Source organism: Panicum hallii, chromosome 3 (assembly GCF_002211085.1).
Source record: "Panicum hallii strain FIL2 chromosome 3, PHallii_v3.1, whole genome shotgun sequence".
NCBI classification, from domain to species: domain Eukaryota; kingdom Viridiplantae; phylum Streptophyta; class Magnoliopsida; order Poales; family Poaceae; genus Panicum; species Panicum hallii.
The window spans coordinates 44,882,886-44,908,224 of record NC_038044.1 but is presented as its reverse complement, the minus strand read 5'-3'; the positions used below and the strand labels follow the sequence as shown (position 1 = coordinate 44,908,224).

The 25,339-nt window shown below is 47.7% G+C and overlaps 1 protein-coding gene across 3 annotated transcripts; it reads left to right on the top strand.

The window, feature by feature from the left end:
• On the top strand, window positions 1-24,731 carry LOC112887050. Of its 3 annotated transcripts, none has more exons than XM_025953127.1 (15): window positions 1-349; window positions 2,185-2,312; window positions 2,399-2,531; window positions 3,056-3,212; window positions 3,297-3,375; window positions 3,599-3,639; window positions 3,803-3,919; window positions 4,041-4,121; window positions 10,218-10,280; window positions 10,401-10,452; window positions 10,977-11,057; window positions 11,534-11,581; window positions 23,473-23,508; window positions 23,963-24,037; window positions 24,356-24,731. In XM_025953127.1, the coding sequence occupies exons 1-15, from the start codon at window positions 190-192 to the stop codon at window positions 24,425-24,427; spliced, it is 1,323 nt and encodes a 440-aa protein (XP_025808912.1). In that variant the 5' UTR covers window positions 1-189; the 3' UTR covers window positions 24,428-24,731. The 3 variants fall into 3 exon arrangements, with proteins under 3 accessions (XP_025808912.1, XP_025808915.1, XP_025808913.1); XM_025953128.1 differs by having other exon boundaries at window positions 10-349; window positions 10,977-11,051; XM_025953130.1 differs by lacking the exons at window positions 2,185-2,312; window positions 2,399-2,531 and having other exon boundaries at window positions 2-349.
• Window positions 24,732-25,339: the final 608 nt, after the last annotated feature.

Sequence of the window (25,339 nt, the reverse complement as noted above, 5' to 3'; positions counted from 1 at the left end):
TCCTCCTCCCTCTTAAACCCCACCGCCCGGTGACCGCACCGTCCCCGTTTGCCTCCCTCCGCTCCAACCGTAGCAACACGTCCATTTTACTTGCCCCCTCGGCCCTCCTTCCCTGCCTTCCCTTTCCCCACGCCACCTCCCACCTCCGTTCGCCGCCGCCAGCCTACCAGCTCGCCCGCCGCGCCGGCGATGGCGACGACGGAGGGGCTCGTGCCTATCACGCGGGCCTACCTCGCGCGCTACTACGACAAGTACCCGCTGGCCCCGCTGCCGGACGCCGCCACTGACCTCGCCGCCCGGCTCCGCACCCTGTCCGCCGACCTCGCCGCCGTCGCTCCCATCGCCCCCGGTGAGCGCCTGCGCCCTCTCTCGCTTATCTTCACCCGCGATCCGCTGCTCTCTTTCCCTAGGCGCCGCATAATCTCGATCTCTTCGCCATTTTTTCAACTGTTCAAACGGGGGTTCAGCTTCTCCTGCGCGGGATGTTGTTGGTAGACTTAGTATTTGCTTCTACAGTCTGGTTGCTTTGTGGAATCTGGTGGCTATTAGGGAATTGCTTGCTCGGGTTGCTGAAAGCAGCTTAAGATTGCTTCTTGATGAAGCGTAAGGATGTGGGAGAGGTCCTCCAATTAGTTTTAGGATTTTGTTTTTTGTGCTATCAAGTCTCCAGTAACGAAGCTGTAGCTTCGATTCGATGGGTTGCTGAATGAATGACTAGAAAATTAACGGTTTTCAAGCTAAAATAGTCAACAAGCTTGATCCTGTTTAACTACTGTTTAGTGAATTCATTCTTTGCGCGACCAACTCCTCCTCATTTGATCCATAGTGGTATACGGCTATTTTGGATCCGCCAGTTCTACTTGCTAGACATGTACAAGTGACCACTAGCTTGGGTAAAGTTGTGGCTTGGTTGATCACAGTATTCTTGCTGCTGTCTGTTGCCATTGTTTTGAAGCTGAATTTCATATGAAGTCGTGGCATCCTTGTGGTTGCATGGTTGCCGTTGCAGCTGTTTCCTTATGATGGTGGTTTCAGCCCGCGCTTATCTGGGCCGAACATGCGTTCTCTGCAATGAGGCAACTAATGAATTAGAGGGTATATCATGTTTGTCGATTTTTGATCATGGGATGCTACTGTTCCCAGATTTCCTTTATCAAATGGGTGATGAACTTATAATGGCTTCCTTATATTTATTGGACTACTTAGGGCTGAGTTTACATGTTAATTGCCATACTCCACATTATCCCTGATATGCCAGCAGCCCTTAGCTACCACCTGTAGCTGGCAGAGCTGCTTCTTGTGCTTCCACTAAATGCTTGTGACCTTCCCAGCTAAATACTCAATTTAGAAATTGAGAGAGCCCCGCATTGATGGCATTTGGTAGGTAAAATGGTATTCTAATAGCCCATTTTTAGCTTGTAATCACTATAGCTGAATTATGTAAAAACTAGGTGTTCTCATGGGTTGTTTGCTCATGGTTAAAACTCTATGCTTCCTGGAAACTATTTGAAAAGTGGAACTGTGACTAGGCCCCGAATGATTTTGTGAGGCTTTGTCTGGATCACATAATTATAAATTATACAATAATACTCAATTAGTTAGTATGTTCTTGCAGTTTTATCCATTCAGAGTGGAAATATTAACTGCCATGATGGTCCCCTGCAAACTGTATGCAATTTGGGCAATTTGTCTGCAGGACGCGAAATAAAACCAACCTATCGGACACTGCAAAAAGAATTTCTTGTCAGCCAAAAACGAGTGCTACAGACAAAACAAATATTTAGTGTCCTACAGACAAAATCACGGAAATATAGTGTGCCCCAATTTCTTATGCAACCAAGAGTTTACTGATGGGTAAATAGGGTTTGCCAGAAGATACAAGGGACACTTCAAAAGTGCTCATATACCTTTCAATTTTGGAAAAAGTAAACAAATGAAAATGCATGAGCGAGCATGACAAGAAAAGATGAAGTAAAATAATAATTTCATGAAAAATAAGAAGACTGTGTACTGGGAGCAGGAATTACATGAACACTCATGAGCTTACATTTCTAGATAGTGCAAAGATGCCTGGCAGCATAAGATTTTAAAGGCAGCTTTCTGGATCATTAAATATTATGTCATCTTGTTCAGAAAACAAGCATGTTTGTAATATAATTCTTTCATCCATCTTGCATGTGAAAGATGAGGAACTCTTGGAACAAGAAGCAGCGGGCATACCTGCCCACAAAATTGATGAGAATTTGTGGAAGAACAGAGAACAAATGGAAGAAATTCTTTTTTTGCTCAATACATCCCGTCGTCCCGTTGCAGTAAGCTTAGCTTTTTAGCTACATCTATGTATGAGTTCTGCCTTTGCTTTGTTGGTAGTCAACAATTGTCATTTACATGTAAGCAGCTTCAACAGAAGTCCACTCCAGAAGACGCTGAGATAATTTCTAAACTTGATGATATTGAAGCTAAATTGAAGGACATGTTGAAGAAGTTAGAACAATTTCAGATAAAAAATACTGACAATGTTTTCAATACAGGTTAATTTTTTTTTTACTTTGGTTCTTCTTTTCCTGTGATGCACTTCATTAATAGCAAAATAAACGTGAATACTTATTAATGAGTCTTAATTCTTATATTCTGACTAGGCATTGGATATTTATACAATTAAGCAGTTGATGGTTTTGTGCTGTTTGCCTGTTTACCATTTCAGTTATGGTATAGATGATTTGGATATCTTCTGATGGATTGCTGGGCTGATCTACATTAATTTCTGCAATTTATGTTTCGATTCTTATGATTGATATTCCCAGATCTACTCAATGCAAATCATAATATGACATGTTTCATACTTCCATTATATACTGAATAGATCATAAAGAAACATCACTTTCTGCTGATTATTTGAAAGTGTTTGATGTTTTTTATATCAGAACTGAAAATTTGATGGTAGTAACAACGTTTCTGCTTAACCTTAGAAAGTTCATCACTTAGTTCTACATTTGAGTACAATTACAGCTTCTTAGCAAATGACATTTAATCATTTTTTTACAATGTTATGCAGTTATGACATACATGCCCCAAGATTTTCGGGGCACACTAATCAGGCAACAACGAGAACGCTCAGAAAGGAATAAGCAAGCGGAGGTAGACGCTTTAGTTAGTGCTGGCGGAAGCATTCATGATCGATATGCATTATTGTGGAAACAGCAAATGGAAAGGTTGCCTACCTGCTAAGTCCACTGTCCACATACATTTGTTATCAATAAATTTTGATATTTTCCTTTTTATAATTTAATCTGTAGGAGGGTTCAACTAGCACAACTTGGTTCCGCGACAGGTGTATATAAGACTCTTGTTAGGTATTTGGTTGGTGTTCCACAGGTTAGTGAAATTAGAGCTGTGTTCACCATCTCCTTCATGCAAATGTTATGTTTATTTGCTAAAGATTGTTTTTTTATTAGGTTAGATAACTTGGATTGCTGCATACTTCTTTATTTCAATATATCATTACCAAAATAAGATACTTTAGTAAATATTTACTATGCTTTTCAGCATTCTGTGTTAAACAGCAACATAATTTGACATTTTGTTTCTTCTACCTCAGGTTTTATTGGATTTTATTCGACAAATAAATGATGACAATGGGTATGTATGCATATGTTTTCATTGAAAAATTGGAATGAATAATAGCAAATCGTGCCCTACACATCTAAAATGGTTTATGTGAAGCAATCAAGCAACTGCATGCATAAGGCTGAACTGCTGATGGTGCAATTGTGTTATATTTCAATCTGAAATTCCTTTCCAGGCCTATGGAAGAGCAAAGAGAACGATACGGCCCAGCACTGTACACCCTTACAAAACTTGTGCTTGCTATTCGGTTGTATCTGCATGTCTCTTTGGCACGATATGAACAAAGGAAAATGTGAGAAGTTCTCATTTGGACTGCTCTTTTAGTGCTTTAGAGAAGACTGTAGGGACTTTGCTCCTTTTTAGCTGCAACATAATCTTTCTAATTCTAATTATGTGCCACTAAAAATGAACAGAGAGCAGGATGACATTGCTGTGCTGCAGCAAGCTGTAATTATCTACACCGAGGAGTTTTGGAAGTTCACCGAATTCATAGGGTAATTATTCAGCATTAAATGTACACTTCCGTTCTACATTCATAGCATACTGATATGCATTGTTGCCATCATCGATGCTCTAGGGCTTCACAAATTATATATTTGAAACTTCAGTGTTAATGTTTAGCTGGTAGAGAAGAACTACGTGAGATCATATACTCTTATCAATAAAATTTCTTTTGCCACTCCCTGATGCTCTGTCCTGGTAGTACTTCCCCTCCGTGCCGTTGCAAAACACCCTTATCTCATTTTCCACTATGCTTCTAATATCTATTTCTTTACCACTTTGTTATTTCATAACCACTTGACTTGAGAGAATTGAGAAAACTCAATAGAATGTCCGTGACTATCAAGGTACATATCATAAATTGTAGATTTTGTTGAAAGGGTAAAGAAAAGGGTCATAAAACAAGTACATTTTGTTACTAACCTTGGAGAATTGACAGAGAGACAATACAATTTGTTGAGATGGCTATATATTTATGTAGAGCCATGTAGGAATATAAAAAGTCTCATAAGAATATAGAGAGCCTCATTGGAATATAGAGAGCCTTTTATATATTTAACACCCCCCTTCAAACTCAAGGTGTAAGTGAAGGATCTGAAGCATTGAGTTTGAGTAGATGAAGCCGATGCTGCTCTGGAGTTTGTGCTTTAGTAAAGAAATCTGCTAACTGCAGCTCGGAGGGCACATACTGTAGAGCAATGGTTTTCTGATGACAATGAGACCGAGTAAAGAAGGCATCAACTCCAATATGCTTTGTAAGTTCATGCTTCACGGGATCATTGGCAATTTGTATGGCTTCTGTATTATCACAGAGAAAAGGTGTGGGGGCATCACATGAAATAGTAAAATCAGCCAACAACTATTGAAGCCATACAATCTCTGAATTAGTAGTAGGCAATGCTTGAAGTTCTGCCTCTGTACTAGACCGAGATACAACTGCTTGCTTCTTTAACTTCCATGCAAGAGGAGATGAGCCAAGAAGAATGCAGTATCCTGTGATGGAACGGCGATCCGTTGGGTCACTCGCCCAAGTGGAGTCCGAGTAAGCATGAAGCTGAAGCGGACTATCACGAGCATAGAACAAACACTGAGATGATGTCCCCCTTAAGTATCTCAGCACATGAAGTAAATGTCCAAAATGAACGGAGGTAGGAGCACTCACAAACTGACTCAAATTATGGACAGCATGAGCAATATCAGGTCTGGTGACAGTAAGATAAACAAGACTGCCCACAATATGCTGATATCGAGAGGGATCTTCAAGAGGTGTACCATCAGCGGGACGAAGCTGCAGGTGTAGATCCATAGGCGTGGCAGTCGTCCGATTATCGCTGATGCCTGAACGACCAATAAGATCCTCTATGTATTTAGACTGAGAGAAAGTATCCCTTTGGAGAGTGCTGAACCTCAATCCCTAAGAAATAACTTAAGAGGATCCGAATCTGACATCTGAAATTGCTCACCAAGTTGCTTCTTTAAAACAGAAATGTGTTCCGCATCATCACTCGTAATCAACATATCATCCACGTAAAGAAGCAAAGTACGGCCACATGGAGAGATGAATAAATAAGTCAGGATCATGATCACTAGGTGTAAAACCAGCAGCCTGTATCACAGAGACAAAACGCTCAAACCAGGCACGAGGAGCCTGTTTAAGACCATATAAAGCATGTCGAAGACGATGGACATATCTTGAAGGAGCATCAACACCTGGGGGTGGTTGCAGATAAACTTCCTCATGCAAATCACCATGAAGAAAAGCATTCTTAACATCCATTTGAGAGAGAGTCCATGAAGAAGTGGCAGCCACTGCAATCAAATTCCGAATAGTAGTCATATGAGCAACCGGAGCAAATGTCTCATCATAATCTCGTCCCTAAGTCTGCTGAAAACCTCTTTCAACAAGAAAATATCTCTCGATGGAACCATTTGACTTGGTCTTAATTTTGAATACCCACTTAGATGTGATAGGCACGGCATGTGATGGTAATGGAACAAGATCCCAAGTTCCTGTGCGATCAAGGGCAGCAAGCTCCTCAGTCATAGCAAGCTGCCACTCTGGAATACTTGCAGCTTCCTGATAAGTGATTGGCTCACCAGCAATAGCATTCACATGTGATTGGCTCACAGCAATAGCATTCACACGGGGAAACCATACTTGTCTTCAGGACGAATAGTACTGCGATCTCGTAGATTATATCTTGGGACCAGCCTATGTCTCATCAGAAACAATATGTGACCCATCAATATTATTATTAGAACCATCAACAGTGGGCACATCAGGACTGGCTGAGGTGGTAGAACTAGAAGGAAGTTTGGTGTGGGTTTTCGGACGACGACTGAAAACACGTGTGACAAGTGGTTTTGAAAAAAGATGAGGTGGAGGTGGTGGAGTTGGCGCATGTGTAGGTGGTGGAGGTGTAGGTGGCGCATATGAAGGTGATGGAGGAGGTGTAGGCGGTGCATGTTCAGGTGGTGTAGGTGTAGGTGGCGAATGTGTAGGAGGCGTGATGGAAATAGGAGGAAGACACATAAAAGATGTGGACTCCGTGGGTGAAGATGAGGGCTGTGTAGAGGGGTTATAAAAGAAAGGACGATCTTCAACAAAGGTCACATCACGAGAGATACGTATGCGACGAGAAGGAGGATCATAGCAGCGATAACCTTTATGCTCAGGACTATAACCAGAAAAAGCATTCAGCAGACTGCACAGATAATTAGTACGTTCACAAGGAGCAAACAAAACATAGCATGTACATCCAAAAACTCGGAGATGGTCATAGCTAGGATGGGTGCCAAAAAGTACCTCACCAGGACATTTATCAGACAGCTTGGATGAGGGTTGCCTATTTATGAGATATACAACAGTAGAGACAGCTTTCCCCAAAAATTGAGAAGGAACAAAAGCTGAAATCAAAAGTGTGCGAGCTGTCTCTATAATATGGCGATGTTTGCGTTTAGTAACACCATTTTGAGCATGAGTGTCAGGACAAGAGAGCTGAGCAATAGTACCCTCAGAGGACTGGCAAAAAACATTAGACAGATACTCACCACCAGAGTCAGAACGAAAAACTCTAATAGGAGTAGAAAACTGTGTGTAAACCATGCAAACAAAAGATTGGTAAATGGAACACAGTTGATAACAATGTTTCATAAAATAAATCCAAGTATAGCGAGAATGATCATCAATAAAAATGACATAATATTTGTGACCACCCTTTGTAGCAAAAGGTGCAGGACCCCATACATCTGAATGAATAAGATCAAAAGGTCTAGCAAAATGAGAAACACTAGATGAATATGGGAGTTGTATTTGTTTTCCAAGCTTGCAACCCTTACAATGAAAACTAGACTGGAGAGATGTATGACCTATACATCCTTTATTTATTAAGGTAGACAACCGAGATCCACAAAGATGACCAAGACGATGATGCCACTTGGCGAAGGACGAGGTGGATGACGAAGCGGCAGATGACACACGAGGAGATGATTGAGGAAGACGCAGGGTGTCGAGAACATAGAGGCAAGAGGAACCTTTATGGCGATGGCCAGTCCCAATCATAGCCTCGATTCGACGATCCTGAATAAAACAAGATGAGTCATCAAATCCAACAAAACAATTGTGATCTGCTATTTGTCCAACTGAAAGAAGAGACATCAGGCACCGAAAAATTAGAAGTACAAAGAGAACCCTGATGAGTGATATAGCAAGATGTGCCATCTGCTATCTGTATAGAAGCACCATCAGCATCTGGCTTGCTAGCAACAAGCTGGGACTGGTCAGAGGTCACATGAAAAGAAGCCCCTGAATCAAGAACCCAAGAAAACTAAGGAGCACTGATATGTGAAGTAGCAGCAACAGACACTGAGCCTCTAGGAGTAGAACTAGTACCACGACCTCTAGCCGCACGAGCCACACAACGTGCACGAATATCAGCCAATTTCTCTGGATGCTGAGAGAAACAGTTCCCTGAACTATGATTGGTCTTGCCACAATGCTTACATGGTTCTGAAGATGTACCTTTAGGTGGTGCACTATACCTTTGAGAAGCAGCCAATACAGTGTAAGACACAGACATAGGAGGAGCAGACATGGACCGAAGGCGAGTCTCCTCAGCAAGAAGGTCAGACAAAGCACGAGCCATGGTCTAATCAGATGAATCATGAAGCAGCCATTTACGAATGGAATCAAACTCTTCCCTGACTCCCATGACAAAATGATATACAAAAAATTTCTCAATAAATTGATGTGCTGGACAGTTATCTGCTGTACAGTCACCTCCTATCATAGAAGTCAGAGAGCCCACAAGACGATCAAAAGCAGAGTAATACTCATCGATGGTCATTTCATTCTGCTCGATTGCATGTGTTTGCTGCATGAGAGTATGCAAAAGGGCACCACTATCCTGAACATAGCGTTCCTTCAAATGAGACCAAATGGCCTTGGCTGTTTTGAACTTCATATGACTCATAATCATAGATTGCTTAACACTATTATCCATCACTTTACCTTCATTGATTTCTCAAGTTTGGATGGCATTAGCATTGCTAGGATCTGCCACTACAGTAGGAGGATCATCAATCAAGTGGAAGTATAGATGATAACCCCTCAATGCAGTCTCTACACAGAAAGCCCACTCAGGATAATTCTGACCATCCAAAATAATATTGATAACAATGGTGTTGATAGACATGACTGATAGAAGGGAACTACCACCAAACACAGATGAAGGTAACAAAACCAGACAGTAATGGGGAACCAGTAGAGGATATGAGTTACCAAAAAGAAATCACTGGACAGAAGATGCAGGCCAGCAGCAGAGTCACGAGCCAACAGCAGATGAGTTACCAACAGCAGCAGCAGGGAAGCAGGCGGCCTGAGGAAGAAATCACCAGCCGATTCGCAGCAGGCGGAATTAAAATGCTGACGAAGACCAGGATGCAGTCCACCAGTCGGCGCAAATAGAGCCCAATCAGCGCGGATTGGAACCGACGATGAGAAGCGGGCCAATCTGCAGCAGAATCGGTGACGGAGAGGAAGCCGCAGCAGACGGTCGTCCTTGTCAGCTATGAGCGGAAACAGAGGGTCCGCGATGGCGGGTCCTGGCGCCGAAACGAGGAAGCAGCGACGACGGCGACGGGCCGCAGAGTGATGCAACGGGCAGCAGCCGCGACGGCGACGAAAAAGAGAAGCCGCGACATGCAGGATGAAGAGAAGCCGCAACGGCGGCCAATGGGTCCGCGACGTGCGTACGCAATGAGCGGTGCCGCGACGGGCGGCCGCCGCAATGGAGCTGCGACAGCGGCAGAAAAAAAAAATTGGATCAGCGATTAGCTAAAACCCGCTCTGATTCCATGTTACTAACTTTGGAGAATTGAGAGAGAGAGAGAGAGAGAGAGAGAGAGAGAGAGACAATACAATCTGTTGAGATGGCCTTATATTTATGGAGAGCCATGTAGGAATATAGTCTCATAGGAATATAGAGAGCCTCATGGGAATATAGAGAGCCTTTTATATATTTAACACATTTAAGGTATAAACATGAACATGAATTTTAAATATGGAGAACATATGAACATAAATTTTAAATATGGAGGAAATTTTGCTCAAATTGCTCTAAGACTGAAATGTTTATACTGTTTGAGAAAATTTCAGAACTGTTTTTCCAAAATGACCGTTAAAATTGCGATTTTATATTTTTTTTGGAACTTTGTTTCGATAAAAATATATTTCATGAAGGTGCATTTTGCAATAATAGAAGATTAGACCTCGAAGTAGTGGCAAAAATATACCTCATTTTAAAAACCAATTGTTAGTTTGACAACTCAAAGTAGATCTCAAAATATTAGCAAAACCATTGGAATGTGTTCTAGAGTGCACAAGTGAAGCTGTGCTTAAATTTTCCAATGATGTAATTTGTTCCTATGGCCTAAAGAAAGAAAAATGGAGTTCCTGCCTTTAAATATCATATCATGTCTATGTGATGCAGATTCAGCTTGCTAACTAGCATTAAATATTTATTTGTATTAATTTTTATAAATTATTTTCATGATTTTTTTTTCCAAACTAATGAGTTAACACTCTGCAGAAAGGTCTTTGTGAACGCACCATTCTTTATATCCGCTGATGATGCTGGTGCTGTGGATGCAAGGTAATTTCTCAATTTAGCAGTAATCTCATGCATTTTGCCCCTAAGCACTTTAGCTTAGTAATAAGAAGTACGAGAGGTTTTGCAGAACTGAAATACCTTTCCCCCCTACTCTTTTGGTAGGAAATGTGATGAGTACAAAGAAACTATTATTCCAGCTGGAAAGACACATGAGGTACATATCTAGTTGACCTCAGTTATATGCTCTATTTATTGGTAAATAATGTTGGACCAAGGATAAAGGCCCCCACCCCTCCCACTATAACACCTGGGTTTTATGGTCGGGTTGGCTAGGTGGGAAGTTCTAACTTGGTACCAGAGCCGAGGTCCTAGGTTCGATCCCTCCCGGCCACGCATTTCCGCTGCGCGATTTCCCTGCGTCTCGTGTGCTGAGACCTGCTGCGGGCTACGCCGGGCAACCTGCTGCGGGCTACGCCGGGCTCGCACGCCGTAGGGGGAATGTTGGACCAAGGATAAAGGCCCCCACCCCTCCCACTATAACACCTGGGTTTTATGGTCGGGTTGGCTAGGTGGGGCGTTCTAACTAATAAGATACCTGTTGCTTCTTGTCTCTTGTTGGCATTTCCCTTTTGAATCCTATTATTTAGTCATGGAGTAGTTATCTGGATTGTTAAGTAGTTGATATTTTATTGATGGATTGTCTCAATTTGCTTAAGTTTTGTCATTCACATTTTTCAGGTCATTTTGAGTGTTGAAGCCGTAAACTCATACATTGCATGGGACTTCTCCTTGCAACAAGGGGCCCTCAACATGGTATTGGTACTACGCTGATTCTGTACTCTATGGAACAGAAGATGATTCTTATTGTGTATTTTATTTTTCTAACTATGCAAACCACATTTTTGTTGTTGAGAAGGCTTCAGTGGTTCTTATTACGTACGATGACATATTTGTGGTTTAGGTGAAATAGATTACTTCAATAGAAGATGGGATGAGATGAGATGAAAAGAAATGCTAAAGCCTAGAATGCTGATATCATTGGAACGTGATATTGTGATAGCTGTCCTAGTTATAATCCTTATGATAATTAATGATAGTTTCTTTAGCTACTACTAAAAAAAAAAGAAAATTTTCATACTACTGTCGAAATAAAAGTGCTGGCTAATGCTTCATGTTTCTTGAGTCAAAGAAGCAACAGCACCTGTAATTTTAATAAGGATTGTGCAGCCTTTGTAATGCTTTAGTAGTTAATCGTTTTTTCATAATCCCTTAAGAGAAATATTTGATGTTGGCAGGACATTGGATTTCATGTGGAGTACATTAGCCCTTCAGGGGAGAAAACTGTAAGTTTCTTGTTCACTAGGATCTGATATTCTGTTCATAAATGAAACTGAAATATCGAGAAGACATCTCTGTTCATGGACATTAGGATTAATCCATTTTAATAGCCTGTGTATAGTTCTGTGGTTTTACAAAATTGGTTTGCTTGTTATGAGGGGTATATCTCTTGTCATTTTACCACACACCAAGTGTGTGTTTGCCATTGGCATTCTATTGTATTTCCATCAGTTGGAGCATTCTCTTGTTTCTGATAAGCTATGTAAGAGCTGTTTATGGCATTAGCGCAAAACACTTTGTTTTCAAGTTACAGTATCCTATGATTAGGGTTACTTTTTAATTTTGTTTATATGATGTGTCCAATCTATTTAACCTTGTTTGGCGAGATTTCATCTGATGGTACTAGTGAAAAAAATTGCACTGAGGGTGGCACCTTTTATTTCTGCATAGTGTGAGTGGGTGGGTGGGTGTGACTAGTCATGTGTTTGGGTTTCTTTCTGCATAAGATAATGGCATGAGGCTCACCTGCTTGTTCGAGAAAAAAAAATTTACATGGTAACAGAAGAGCAGTAACAAAACTTTCAGTGCAAAGTGATGAACAGTAATTTTTCCATAGCAAACCCTAAACAGGGTATATTAGTTATATACATGAGCCTCTATGGGCCTCTATACACATGGGCTCAATATACTCCAACACCCCCCGCAGTCTGAACTATCGGCGCAACGGTGTTCAAGACTGGGCAACAAGAAAGCTAACACCCCCCCACAGCGGTGTTCAAGACTGGACAAGAAGAGAGTACAAATAGAGTACAAAGGGCAAATACCCCCCCGCAGCCACAACTAGCCACCGACTACGTTGAGGCTGGATTGAAACTCCGAGAAGGTCGAGGAGGGCAGCCCCTTGGTGAAGATGTCAGCAAACTGGGAGGTAGTCGGGACATGGAGGACCTGAACATCGCCGATTGCGACTTTGTCGCGCACGAAGTGTAGGTCGATCTCCACGTGCTTCGTCCGCTGATGTTGGACGGGGTTGGTGGAGAGATACACGGCGCTGACGTTGTCGCAGTAGACGAGCGCTCTTGGCGAGCGGGCTATGGAGCTCCGTCAAGAGCTGTCGTAGCCAGGACGCCTCCGCTACGCCGTTAGCGAGAGCCCGGTACTCCGCCTCGGCACTGGAGCGAGAGACAACCGGCTGCCGCTTGGACGACCAGGAGACCAGGTTGCCACCCAAGAAGACGGCGTAGCCGGAAGTGGAGCGACGAGTGTCCGGGTAGCCAGACCAGTCAGCGTCGGTGTAGACCACCAGCTCAACAGAGGACGAGCGGTGAAATACCAGGCCGAGGTCCAAAGTGCCACGGACGTAGCGGAGGAGACGCTTCAGCGCAACAAGGTGTGACTTCCGGGGATCATGCATATGGAGACAGACCTGCTGGACAGCGTAGGTGAGGTCCGGCCTGGTGAAGGTGAGGTACTGCAAAGCACCAGCCAGACTCCGGTAGGCAATAGGATCAGCCACCAGATCACCCAGATCAGCGGACAGCTTCGCCTGAGTGTCGACAGGAGTGGAGTAGGGCTTGCAATCAGTCATCCCAGCTCGTTCCAGGATATCGAGTGCGTACTGCCGCTGGTGCATGAGAAGACCAGACGGGCGAGGCTCAACAGTGACGCCCAAGAAGTGGTGGAGCTGACCGAGATCCTTCGTAGCAAACTCCTGCTGCAGAGAGGAGATGACACTCTGAAGCAACTGCTGACTAGAGGCTGTGAGCACAATGTCATCAACGTAGAGCAGCAGATAGGAAGTCTCATCCCCACGGCGGTAGACGAAGAGAGACGTGTCAGACTTGGCCTTGGTGAACCCTAATGTCAGCAAGAACGTGGCGAACCGAGAGTACCAAGCCCGAGGAGCCTGCTTCAGTCCATAGAGAGACTTGTTGAGCCGGCAGACCATATCCGGACGACTCGAATCCACAAATCCCGCTGGCTGAGTGCAGTAGACAGTCTCTAATAGAGTGCCGTGAAGAAACACATTCTTCACGTCCAGTTGGTGCACAGGCCAAGAGCGCGAGAGCGCAAGCGAGAGGACTTTGCGCACCGTAGCAGGCTTCACGACTGGGCTGAAGGTCTCATCATAGTCCACACCAGGCCACTGAGTGAACCCCCGGAGAACCCAGCGAGCCTTGTAGCGCTCCAGTGTGCCATCAGCCCGACGCTTATGCGTCCAGATCCAGTTGCCAGTCACCACATTGTAACCAGACGGACGCGGCACGAGGTCCCACGTCTGGTTGGCAATAAGAGCCGCGTACTCCTCTTCCATCGCGCGACGCTAGTGAGGATCCGCAAGGCGTCGCGGACAGAGGAGGGTACCGGAGAGACCCGCGGCTCTCCCTCGGCGGCGGAGAGAGTCGCAGCCTGAGACGCCATCCGCCGAGTCACCATGGGATGGATATGCCGAGGATCCCGATGGATGACTGGCGGGTGGTAAATGTTGGAAATTCAGGCAGCAAATGAGGAGCTCTCTAAAGTAGGAGTTAGGAAAATTGAGCTCTATTTACATTGGAGGGGTACATGTCCTTTTATAGGACCCTCTAAGGCGGTTGCTACAGTAACCGCCCTGCTACAGTGCTGTTTTACAGCTAGGGGACAGCTTGCTAGCTGTAAACAGCAGGCCAAAACCAATTTGAACCCCTACTCCTAAATACCTAGAAGGATAAAAATCCTCTACTTTCCTTAGCCACTAAGGAACCTAATAGAATCTAAAAACTTGTGAACATACAAGATTTACAACTAACATTCTCCCCCTAAACCTTGTATGGTTAATTTACTTGACATATCCCAATCTTGTCTTTTAACTCCTGAAACTTGACCCTTCCCAGTGGCTTTGTGAGTATGTCACCCAGCTGCTCAGCTGTTCTAATAAACTTGACCTCTATTTGCCCTGTCTCTGCATATTCTCTAACCACATGAAACTTCACATCAATGTGCTTACTCCTATCATTCAGCACATGATTTTTGATAAGGGAGATAGCAGATTTGTTGTCAATCCTCAGTAATGGCCTTCCCACTTTAGTACCTAAGATGTCAGCTTGTATCCTTGCCAACCACACAGCTTGACAAGCTGCATTAGCAGCAGCTATGTATTCAGCTTCACAGCTTGAGTTTGCCACTACCTTTTGCTTCACCGACTGCCATGACACGGCCCCATCACCCAAGAAGAAGATTATCCCAGATGTGCTTTTTCTATCCTCCACATCTCCTGCATAGTCACTATCACTGAAACCAGTTAGAAGTGGTTCAGTCCCTCTTCCTCTTGCATAGAACAGCCCAATATCCTGAGTACCAGCCACATATCTCAGAATTTGTTTTACTGCACTCCAATGCTTCTCATGAGGCTCCTCCATAAACCTACTTACATATCCCACAACAAAAGCAATATCTGGCCTAGTATGGACCAAATACCTGAGGCTTCCCACAGCACTTCTGTATTTGGTAGCATCAACTAGGGGACTTGTACATTTCTTGCTTAGCTTCAGCCTTGTCACCATGGGAGTCTGACACGAGTTGCAGCCTGACATCCCTGTCTTCTCCAAAATTTTTCCTGCATAAGCCTTTTGACACAATGAAATGCCCTGTTCCTGCTGCTTCACTTCTATACCCAGGTAGTAGTGCAGTAAGCCAAGATCACTCATTTTGAACCTGAGTGTCATCTCCTCCTTGAACTGCTGAATGATCTTGCTGCTAGTCCCTGTAATGACAAGGTCATCAACATATACTCCCACTACTAACCTGTCAGCACCATCACCCTTGCAGTAGATAGCATGTTCAGATGGACTCTTCTTAAAACCCAAAGCAATCAGATTTTCATCCAGCTTCATGTTCCAGGTTCTAGGAGCTTGATGTAAACCATACAAAGCTTTATGCAGCCTATATACCTTGTGCTGATTGTTGACATCCCAAAAACCTGGTGGTTGTTCTACATACACCTCCTCCTTCAAAACCCCATTCAAGAAGGCAGATTTTACATCCATGTGGTGGACTTCCCAACGTTGATGAGCAGCCAACGCAATTAGCAGTCTAATAGCTTCCATTCTTGCAACAGGGGCAAAAACTTCATCAAAATCAACACCCTCCCTCTGAGCATATCCCTTGACCACTAGCCTTGCTTTGTGCCTTACTATTGTTCCCTGCTCATCCCTTTTTACTTTGAACACCCATTTCAATCCAATTGCCTTGCGCCCAACCGGCAAACTGGTCAATGTCCAAGTATTGTTCTCCTCAATGGTTGTCAGCTCCTCAACCATTGCATTTTTCCAGCACTCATGCTTCAGAGCTTCTGTCAGAGACACAGGTTCCTCAGCACTAACTACCAGGAGCTCCACATCCTCTAGAAAACGCTGAGCATAACCCGGTGGATTTGCTGGCCCAAGCAAGTTATCAACAGTTCGGAAACGGAGAGGTGTGTCACCGGTATGTTCATCATCCAGCTGCTCTTCATCTATAACACCAGGAGGTGACACAAATTGAGCAGGTGACACAACAACAGCAGGGGAATTTGGTGCTGCCGGTGGTGTCCCAAATTCTGCCGGTGGTATACCTTGATCCGGCTGTGGTGTACCCTGCTCCGCTTCCTGCTCTGCACCTCCAGCTGCGCCCTGCACCACTGGTTCCTCTCTTCTTCCAATTTCTTTGTATTCCCTGTTCCTCTCCACTGGGTACAGAATGGTAAAGATGCCACTTCCATCACTACTGCCACCAGCTTCCTTGTCCCTTGTTTCTGCCCAATCCCACTGGGCTCCTTCATCAAATACAGCATCCCGAGTGATGACCACTCGACCAGAGATAGGATCATAAGCACGATAGGCCTTAGAACCCTTCTCATACCCGATGAACACCATCCGCCTCCCCCTGTCCTCTAATTTCTTCAGATTCGGCCTAGTGTTCCTCACATACACCACACATCCGAAAGTCCGCAGGTGATGAACTGCAGGCTTCTTCCCACACCACGCCTCATAAGGTGTCATCCCCTCAACACCCTTCGTCGGCGCTCTGTTCAACAAATACACCGCCGTTGCAACTGCTTCTCCCTACAGCCACCCCGGCAAATTCTTTGCCTTCAGCAAACTTCGAGTAGTCGCCACTACTGTCGCATTCCGGCGTTCCACAACACCGTTCTGCTGCGGCGAGTATGGCGCTGTCAGTTGCCTTTGCATCCCGACCTCCGCACAGAACTCCATGAATTCAACAGAGGTGAATTCTCCTCCCCTGTCTGTGCGCAACATCCTCAATTTTCTCCCTGTTTCTGCCTCGGCTGCAAGCTTAAATTGCTTAACCGAATCTGCTGCCTGGTCCTTTGAGCGCAGAATCGACACCCACATGAATCTGCTCCTATCATCAACCATCAACAGAAAATACTTGCTGCCACCTGCAGTTGGAGGAGAGATTGGCCCGCACAAATCACCATGGACCAGATCAAGCACCTCCTCTGCCCTGAATTCTGCCTTCTGCGGAAAAGACAGCTGCCGCTGCTTCCCCGCCATGCACCCTTCACAAAGCTGGTTCACATGAGACAGCAATGGAAGCCCGCGCACCATTCCACGGCGCGCCAATGTCCTCAAGGCCTGAAAATTCAGGTGTCCGAACCTTGCATGCCACCTCCATGCCTCATCTTCTGTGCACGACGCCAAGCACACCGGCTGTGTGACAGGAATGTCCAGCACAAACAACCGATTTCCCTTGCGAGGCGCATGCGCCAGCAGCACGCCACTCGGATCCCACACCTTCATCACTCCATCCTTGATCACAACCTCATGTCCAGTCTCATCCAACTGACCCACGCTCACAATGTTTGTAGTGAGACGCGGTATGTAGTACACATTAGATAGGATCTTGTGTTCACCGGTTTTGCAGACAAAGAGAATAGTGCCACATCCTTCAATCTTCGCTGTAGAGCTGTCACCAAAGCGGACAGAACCGACCACATTCATGTCAAGTTCAGCAAATGCTGCACGAGAACCAGACATGTGGTTCGTCGCCCCGGTGTCCAGCACCCAGCTCCTCACATCTCGTACACCACCTTCATTCAGCTGGACAAACACTTTCTCCTCTCTCAACTGGACATCCCTTACAACCTCCTCTTCAGCGGCAGTCACCATCAGCAGCGCCTCTTCCTCCTCCTGGACAAGATTCACCGCTGCCGCCGCTTCCTTCTCTTTCTCCCTTCTACGGCACTCCCTCGCCCAGTGCCCTTTCTTGCCACAGCGGTTGCAAACGTCGTCCGGTTTTGGACCGAACTTGTTGCTAGGTTCGCCCTTCCCCTTGTGCGACCTTGCGTGGCTGTCGCCTCGGCCTCGACCTCCCCCGCGACCTCTTCCTCTGTTGCTGCCACCACGCCCACCACTGCTGGAGCTACCACGCGCTTCTTGGTTATTTAGACGCACCCGCCACTCTTCCTCCGTGAGGAGGAGGCGGCCGGCATCATCTCTCACCGGCGCCGGCTTCTTCCTTTGCTCCACAGCACGTAGTCGACCAGTGGCTTCTTCAATGGAGATCTTACTTAGATCAAGTAACGTCTCGATAGAGATCGCCACCTGCTCCAAGCTCTCCGGCACCGAATGCAACAGCCGCTTCACAACTTCCTTCTCTGTCACCATATCACCTAGAGATCGCAGCTGGTGTGCTAACGTGTTGAGCCTGAGTGAGAACTCCTCAACACTCTCCCCGGGCTTGAAACGGAGATTACTGAACTCCCTCCTCAGCTGCTCCGCATTAGCCTCCTTTACCCGCTCAACACCAACACGCACTTCCCTAATCGCCTCCCATGCCTCCTTGGCTGTTTCTTTAGTTGCCAGCCCGGTGTGCATGTCTTGCGGCACCGCTCGAAGCAATGCCGCCAAAGCAGCCCGATCATCCCGGTATTCCCCCTCACCGGTCTCGATGATCTCCCATAGCCCCGCTGCCTGCAGGTTAACCTTCATCACCAAGGACCACTCCGTGTAATTGGTCCGGGTCAACATGGGGTAGACCACTGCTGCTGCTGTTCTTTCCACAACCCTCTCCAGAATCACCTCGCGGCCACCCATGGTGCGACCTCGATGGCGACGTGCTGGTGGAGACAGCGATACCCTTCGATCACGCCGTGGAGACGGCGTTCGCCCAGCATGTTGTTGCCTTCCGGGAGCTGATGCAGCAGCCATGGATCAGCCCAACGTGGCTCTTGATACCAAGTGTTGGAAATTCAGGCAGCAAATGAGGAGCTCTCTAAAGTAGGAGTTAGGAAAATTGAGCTCTATTTACATTGGAGGGGTACATGTCCTTTTATAGGACCCTCTAAGGCGGTTGCTACAGTAACCGCCCTGCTACAGTGCTGTTTTACAGCTAGGGGACATCTTGCTAGCTGTAAACAGCAGGCCAAAACCAATTTGAACCCCTACTCCTAAATACCTAGAAGGATAAAAATCCTCTACTTTCCTTAGCCACTAAGGAACCTAATAGAATCTAAAAACTTGTGAACATACAAGATTTACAACTAACAGTAAACCTCCGGCTCGGTTCGAGAGGGAGCCGGAGGAGGCGGCGGCGGCGATGGCTCCGGCGTCGGCGTCGCAGGAGCCTCCGGAGCAGGGGCGGCGCCAGTGTCGGCGCCGAGCGACACCGGTACACCTGCACCGGCTGGGCGTACCGCGCAGGTGCACGTGAAGGCACCGGGGCTGCGCGTGGCGCAGCGGGAGACACCGGGTCCGCGCGCGGCACGACTGGAGGTACGGGAACCGCGCGTGGCGCGACCGCGGGCACTGGGCCCGCGCTCGGCGCAGCAGGGATCACCGGAGACGGTGCCGGCGTGCCGGGGAAACCTGCAGGAAAAGGACAGACAGGTAACGGTGGCTGAACCACCGGGTTAGTCGGAAACAGAGTCTCCAGCTCGGGGTCAGGAGAAGGTGTAGAGGAGGTAGGGTAGGGAAAATCCGACTCGTCAAAGACAACGTGTTGGGAGATTAGAACGCGGCGAGAGGTGAGGTCAAGGCATCGGTACCCCTTGTGGTCAGGGGAGTACCCGAGGAACGCACAACGAGTCGAGCGGGGCGCCAGCTTGTGAGAAGCGGTGGCAGAGGTGTTAGGGTAACACGCACACCCGAAGACCTGAAGGTGGTCGTAGCGAGGAGGGGTACCGAAGAGAGCGTGATGTGGAGTGGGAGCAGGAGAAGCAGTGGACTGGAGACGGTTGAGCAGGTAGGTGGCGGTGTGGAGGCTCTCAGCCCAGAAGCGCGGGGGCAGAGAGGCCTGGATCAGAAGGGTGCGCATGACGTCGTTCGTCGTGCGAATCATCCGCTCAGCCTTGCCGTTCTGAGGAGAGGTATACGGACAAGACATACGCAGCTGAACACCCTGAGACAGGAAGAAGGACCGGGAGGTGGAGTTATCAAACTCCCGCCCGTTGTCACACTGGACGGCCTTAACTGTTAGGCCGAACTGAGTGGACACCTAGGCAAAGAAGTGGAGGAGGGTGGGGAAGGTCTCAGACTTGGCGCGCAAAGGAAAAGTCCAAGAGTAATGAGAAAAATCATCAACAATGACAGATAATATTTATAACCAGACATGCTGAGTACAGGAGATGTCCACAGGTCACAGTGAATCAGATCGAAAGCATGCGTAGCATGCGAAGAAGAAGAAGAAGAAAACGGAAGTCTAACATGACGACCTAACTGGCACGCATGACAGAGGTGCTCAGCAGGAGCCTTAGTACAAGGAGCATCGGTATTTCGGCTGAGCTGAGCCAAAACGTCGCGGCCAGGGTGACAAGCCGGCGGTGCCAGGTGGTGGAAGAAGGTGTCACGGCAAAAGCAGCAGACAAAGAAGCCGAAGGCGAGGCAGCGGAAGCAGGAAGCCGAAGGGTGTAAAGGGGCCCCGGGCTGTCACATCGGAGGAGTGGACGCCGGGAAGCCGAATCCTTCACAGTAAGACCAGAGGAGTCAAATTCGATAGAACAGGAGTTGTCAGCAGTAAACTGGCGAATAGAAAGAAGGTTGTGAACCATTCGAGGAGTAACAAGAACATTAGGAAGACGAGGAGCAGAACCCACGGTGGTGACAGGAAGGCAAGACCCATCACCAACCATGATAGAAGAAGGACAAGAGGGGTGTGGGGGTCGGACAGAAGAGAGGATACCGGCATCAGGAGTGGTGTGGAACGAGGCACCCGAGTCGGCGATCCACTCGGTGCTAGCCGGCGGCGTCAGTCCCATGGTGCTAAAGGACTACGCCAGAGCGGCCTGGTCCCACCCCCCAGGCCAGGTCGGCTGCTGGCTGGGCTGAGCGGGCGGGGTCCAGGACGGCGCGAAGAGTGGAGCAGCACCAGTGAACATGGCCGCCGGCTGGAGCTGAGGACGAAGCCCCCCCCCCCCCCCCCCGCCGGACCCTGGAACGGCCACATCGAGATGCGCCCTGACCATGGGTTGTTGAAGGATGGCCAGGGCGTACCTCCAGGGGCAGGGGCAGGAGCGGGAGCCGGGGTCGGCGCGCCCCGACGGCCCCCACCGGTACCGGTACCCCCAGGAGCAGGGCCACCAGTGCCACCACCACCACCCCGTCGCCGGCGACGTCCACGGCCCCCCCTCATCCGGTCTGCCCAGCGGGAGTAGCACCAAGGAGGGAGGTGGCAGGAGCAGCGGAGGAGGCAGATGGAGCAGCAACGAGCGCAGCGGGGTTGGGCGAGGAGGATCCGGGCGCGAGACCCCTGGTGATCTCCTCAAGGGTGAGGTCGTCCCGGACCTGCAGGAAGGTGGGAAAGGGCCTCTGGCGGGCGATCCAGCTCTTCAGGTGGCTGTAGGTGCTGCTCAGGCCCCGTAGGACATTGAGCACCAAGACCCGATCGGACACTAGATCCTCGAGGTCGTGAAGAGCATTAGCCATGCTCTTCATCCGCCAACAATACTCACCGATGGAGAGGTCCCCCTGGATGAAGGTGCGGAAAGTGGCGTCGAGCTGGAGGGCGCGGTACTCGGCGTTGCCGAGGAACTGCCCCTCGAGTGCCACCCAAGCCTGCCGCGCAGTGCCGCCGTGGGTCCTGACGAGGTCCTGAAGATCTAGGGAGATGGTCCCGAAGACCCAGGACATGGTGACGCTGTCAAGGCGCAGCCACGCCACATCTCGCGCCTCGATCGGCGAGTCGACGAGGACGTGGTCGTTGAGGGCGTAGCGGCAGAGGGTGAGGAGGACCTGGTCCTGCCAGCGGCCGTAGGAGGAGGACGTGGGGTCGAGGAGGACGGAGACCAGGGCCCTAATGTTTTGGACGCCGGCTACCTGGAGGTGGAGCTGGGTGACCATGGGGTCGGTCGGGTCGTACCGGGCTCCAGATCCAGCAGGCGGGGCCTGGAAGGAGGAGGAGGCGCCGTGCTCAGGGTCGACGGGCTGGCCGGAGGAGATGCGGAGGTAGCGCTCCGCCTCGGCGACCCGGAGAGAGGGCGTCGACCGTGGCACGCTCCCATTCCTAGGCGAGGGCTGCCACACGGACCCGCTCCTGGGCCGCCGAAGCCTCCGACTTGGCGGCGAGGAGGGCCGGGGCGAGAGCGGCGTCGGCCTGTTGCCCACGGAAGGTGGCGGCGGAGAGCGGCGCATCCCCGAGGCCAGACCGTGCGACACCGGGCGCAGCATCGATGACGGGCTGCTTGCCTGCAGCGACAGGATCGGCGCCCGCGGCCAGCAGCAGCTGCACAGCGGCCTACAGGGCGGCCGGATCGGCACCCGCGGCCTGCAGCAGCTGCGCAGCGGCCCGCAGGGCGGCCGGATCGACGGCGGCGCGCTGCTCGGGCCCCGCAGCCCCGGCGCCCGCGCCAGCAGCTGCTGTGGCAGCGGCGGCGTCGGGCTGCAGGGGGCCCAGGGCGGCAGGTGGCTGCTGCCGCGGCCCCTGCGCCGGCGGGGGCCCCTGCGGCGCCTGGAGCAGAGGAGCCGCGGCGCCTGCTTCGGCGCTCGCAGCGGCGCCCGCGGTCGGCACTCCCTCGATGACCAGTGCGGCGGCGGGAAAGCCGAGCGGCGGCGGCCAGGCGCCGGCGGCCCAGGCGCCCAGATCGGCGCGAGCGGGAGCAGAGGAGGAAGAGGAGAGGGGAGGGAAGGAGGAGAGGGGAGGAGGAGGAGGGGCCGGCGGCCGGCCATGGTGGCTGGCGGCGGCGGCGGGCTGGAGGGTGGAGAGAGGAGAGAGCAAACCTAGGCTGATACCATGATGAACAGTAATTTTTCCATAGCAAACCCTAAACAGGGTATATTAGTTATATACATGAGCCTCTATACACATGGGCTCAATATGCTCCAACACAAAGTGAAAAGTATCTTTTAGAAAACGTATTGCACTAAGAAGAAGCTCAGTCAACCGGCTGAGAAAAGGCCCAGGATCCTAGCTTCACCCTTATAGGATTGCACCATTACCTGAGCCGGGGACCACTGCCACTACACCTATAGGGTTGCACTGTTACTACAGGCCGGCGCGACACTATTTTTGGGGGTTGATAACGAGGGACCTTTATTTGTTGCCACCAGGGTTTGAACTCGGCCAGTAGCTCCCTCATCTGGGGTGCTGAACGTTACACTACAAAAGCGTCTGCTAAAACAGACCATCTGTTTGTGGAAAAAAACAAAACTAAATTTTCTATGGATTCCTGATATTGTTCCACATGAATTCATTGGGGACAGCCTTATATTGGAGTATGTTTTACCTGGACCAACATTTTGTTTACCCTCCGTCCTGTGTTATTTCCTCTCATTTTAAGAACTACATTATCTTTATTATTTTATTTTATAAGATTTCTACAGTTTACAACATGGCATGATACTTTCTTTTTTATGGCTGCTTCTCAAAAAGTATTTTGTTTGTTCATATTGTGTCAATTCTAATAGAATTTTATTTATTGCAGCTAATTCTTCCCTACCGACGGTATGAAGCTGACCAAGTAAGTTTTCTTTCCTGGTTGCTCCTTTTCTTGATTTAGATATTCCATTTTTCCAGTGTCAGGTACAGGAAAGGTTTTAGAAATAAGGTTTCACATTCATGGATTGACAGAATGTGGGTTCAACGGAAAATGTTTAAATTGGTGGGGTTGAGCCAAAAGCGTTTCGACAAAAGAGTAGATACATCCTGAGCATCAACGTTTTCATCACTAGAAAGCTGTCATACCTACTTACCAGATGATGTCTACAGATAATATTACATATTGGAATTCTGAAATGTTTGGTCTGTTGAGTATGTTTCTCTCATTATTGATGCCTGCACTAGTTGACAGTGACTCCAAACAAATTGTATGGTTTTAAATTCCCCTAAAGTGAAAATCTCTCTACTGAAGATTACGCTTGATCAGCCCTGCATTTCTTCTAATGTTTCACATGCATTTGGTTTGTTCTGCGCAGGGCAATTTTTGCACTGTGTCAGCAGGATCCTACAAACTTGTATGGGACAATTCATATTCGTCATTCTTCAAAAAGGTATGTCACAAATGATGCCCTGCGTATACCATTGCAGTTAATGCCATGCTTAAAGTCTCTTTTCCAGTGGAACATGCTTCCCACACACTGGAAACGTTTTCAATTGCCTATGATGGTTCATCTCCAAGGCTCCTAGTGTAATGAGCACAAACTCAAGTATCTTATGTCATGGCATTGAACTAATACCAATGGATACTGCAGTTTCTTATTTCATGACCACATTGAACTAACAACAATGGATACCGTGGTTCCTCATTCAAAATAGTAATGATATCAATCTATTCTAGTGATGATTCATCTAATTTTGCCTCATGACAGAGCCTTCGGTACAAGGTGGATGCTGTGCCACCGGTTGTCGAGCCGACGGTGTCCGCCATAGAGCCCTTATGAGGCCTGTGTTAATATAACTCGACAAGGGCTGATGCCTGTCATGGATTAGACAGTGCAGATGCATCACAAGCCCCATACGGTGTTGTAACCATTTCTTTTATCGTAATCGCAGGGTTCTGGTGATACATACACATAGCTCTCAGTCTGAGAGCAATATGTACTGCATGCACATGGTTACGGCCAGTTGGCCAGTTTCCAACTGATGAATGCCTAATTCTATACCAGAAAAGTGTACTATAGCCACTACTGAAATCGTTTGCCTACAAATCGTTGAATTCAATCCATGAAATTAGATTCCAGTTCATACTTTTGGTGGAATTTGATCTTGGTTCTGATTCTGATTCCGGTTATCTGTTGGGGTATTATTTTAGATATGCATATTGTGTTTTGCAGTTGTCCCTTGAATCAAATAGCAGTAGCTCCTCGTAAGGTTTGATGAAGCTGAAAGAAATTTGTTGTAGATAATTTAGCTAGCTATGGAGTTACTTTTAGCAGATTGGTGTACCCCAACTGTATAATCCGTGGCACGGTTTTTGATTTTGAAATTCAAAGCTGTTTTCACTAAAACTTCATGAAATGATGTTCAACTCAGATGCTAGAGCATACAATTACTTACTCCCCGACCTACAAAAAGCATATTTTTGTAGGACAAATTAAGATCGGAAGAGAAGAATTAATATGACTTTGATTTAAACGATGAATCACATAGCGTAACAGCCTAATGTGCTATGCTTAATTTGAGTGCACCGTCGGAGATAGGGAAAGTTAATTTCAGGAGGGGTGAATGCATTAATGGCACTCGTGATTTTAGAAGGGAAACTTAAGTAATGCTTATATTTATGGAGGGAGTAGTTGCAACATATATGAGTCTCCACCCTGTAAATTTTCTTGTGCTTTGGAGATCCAAAATTT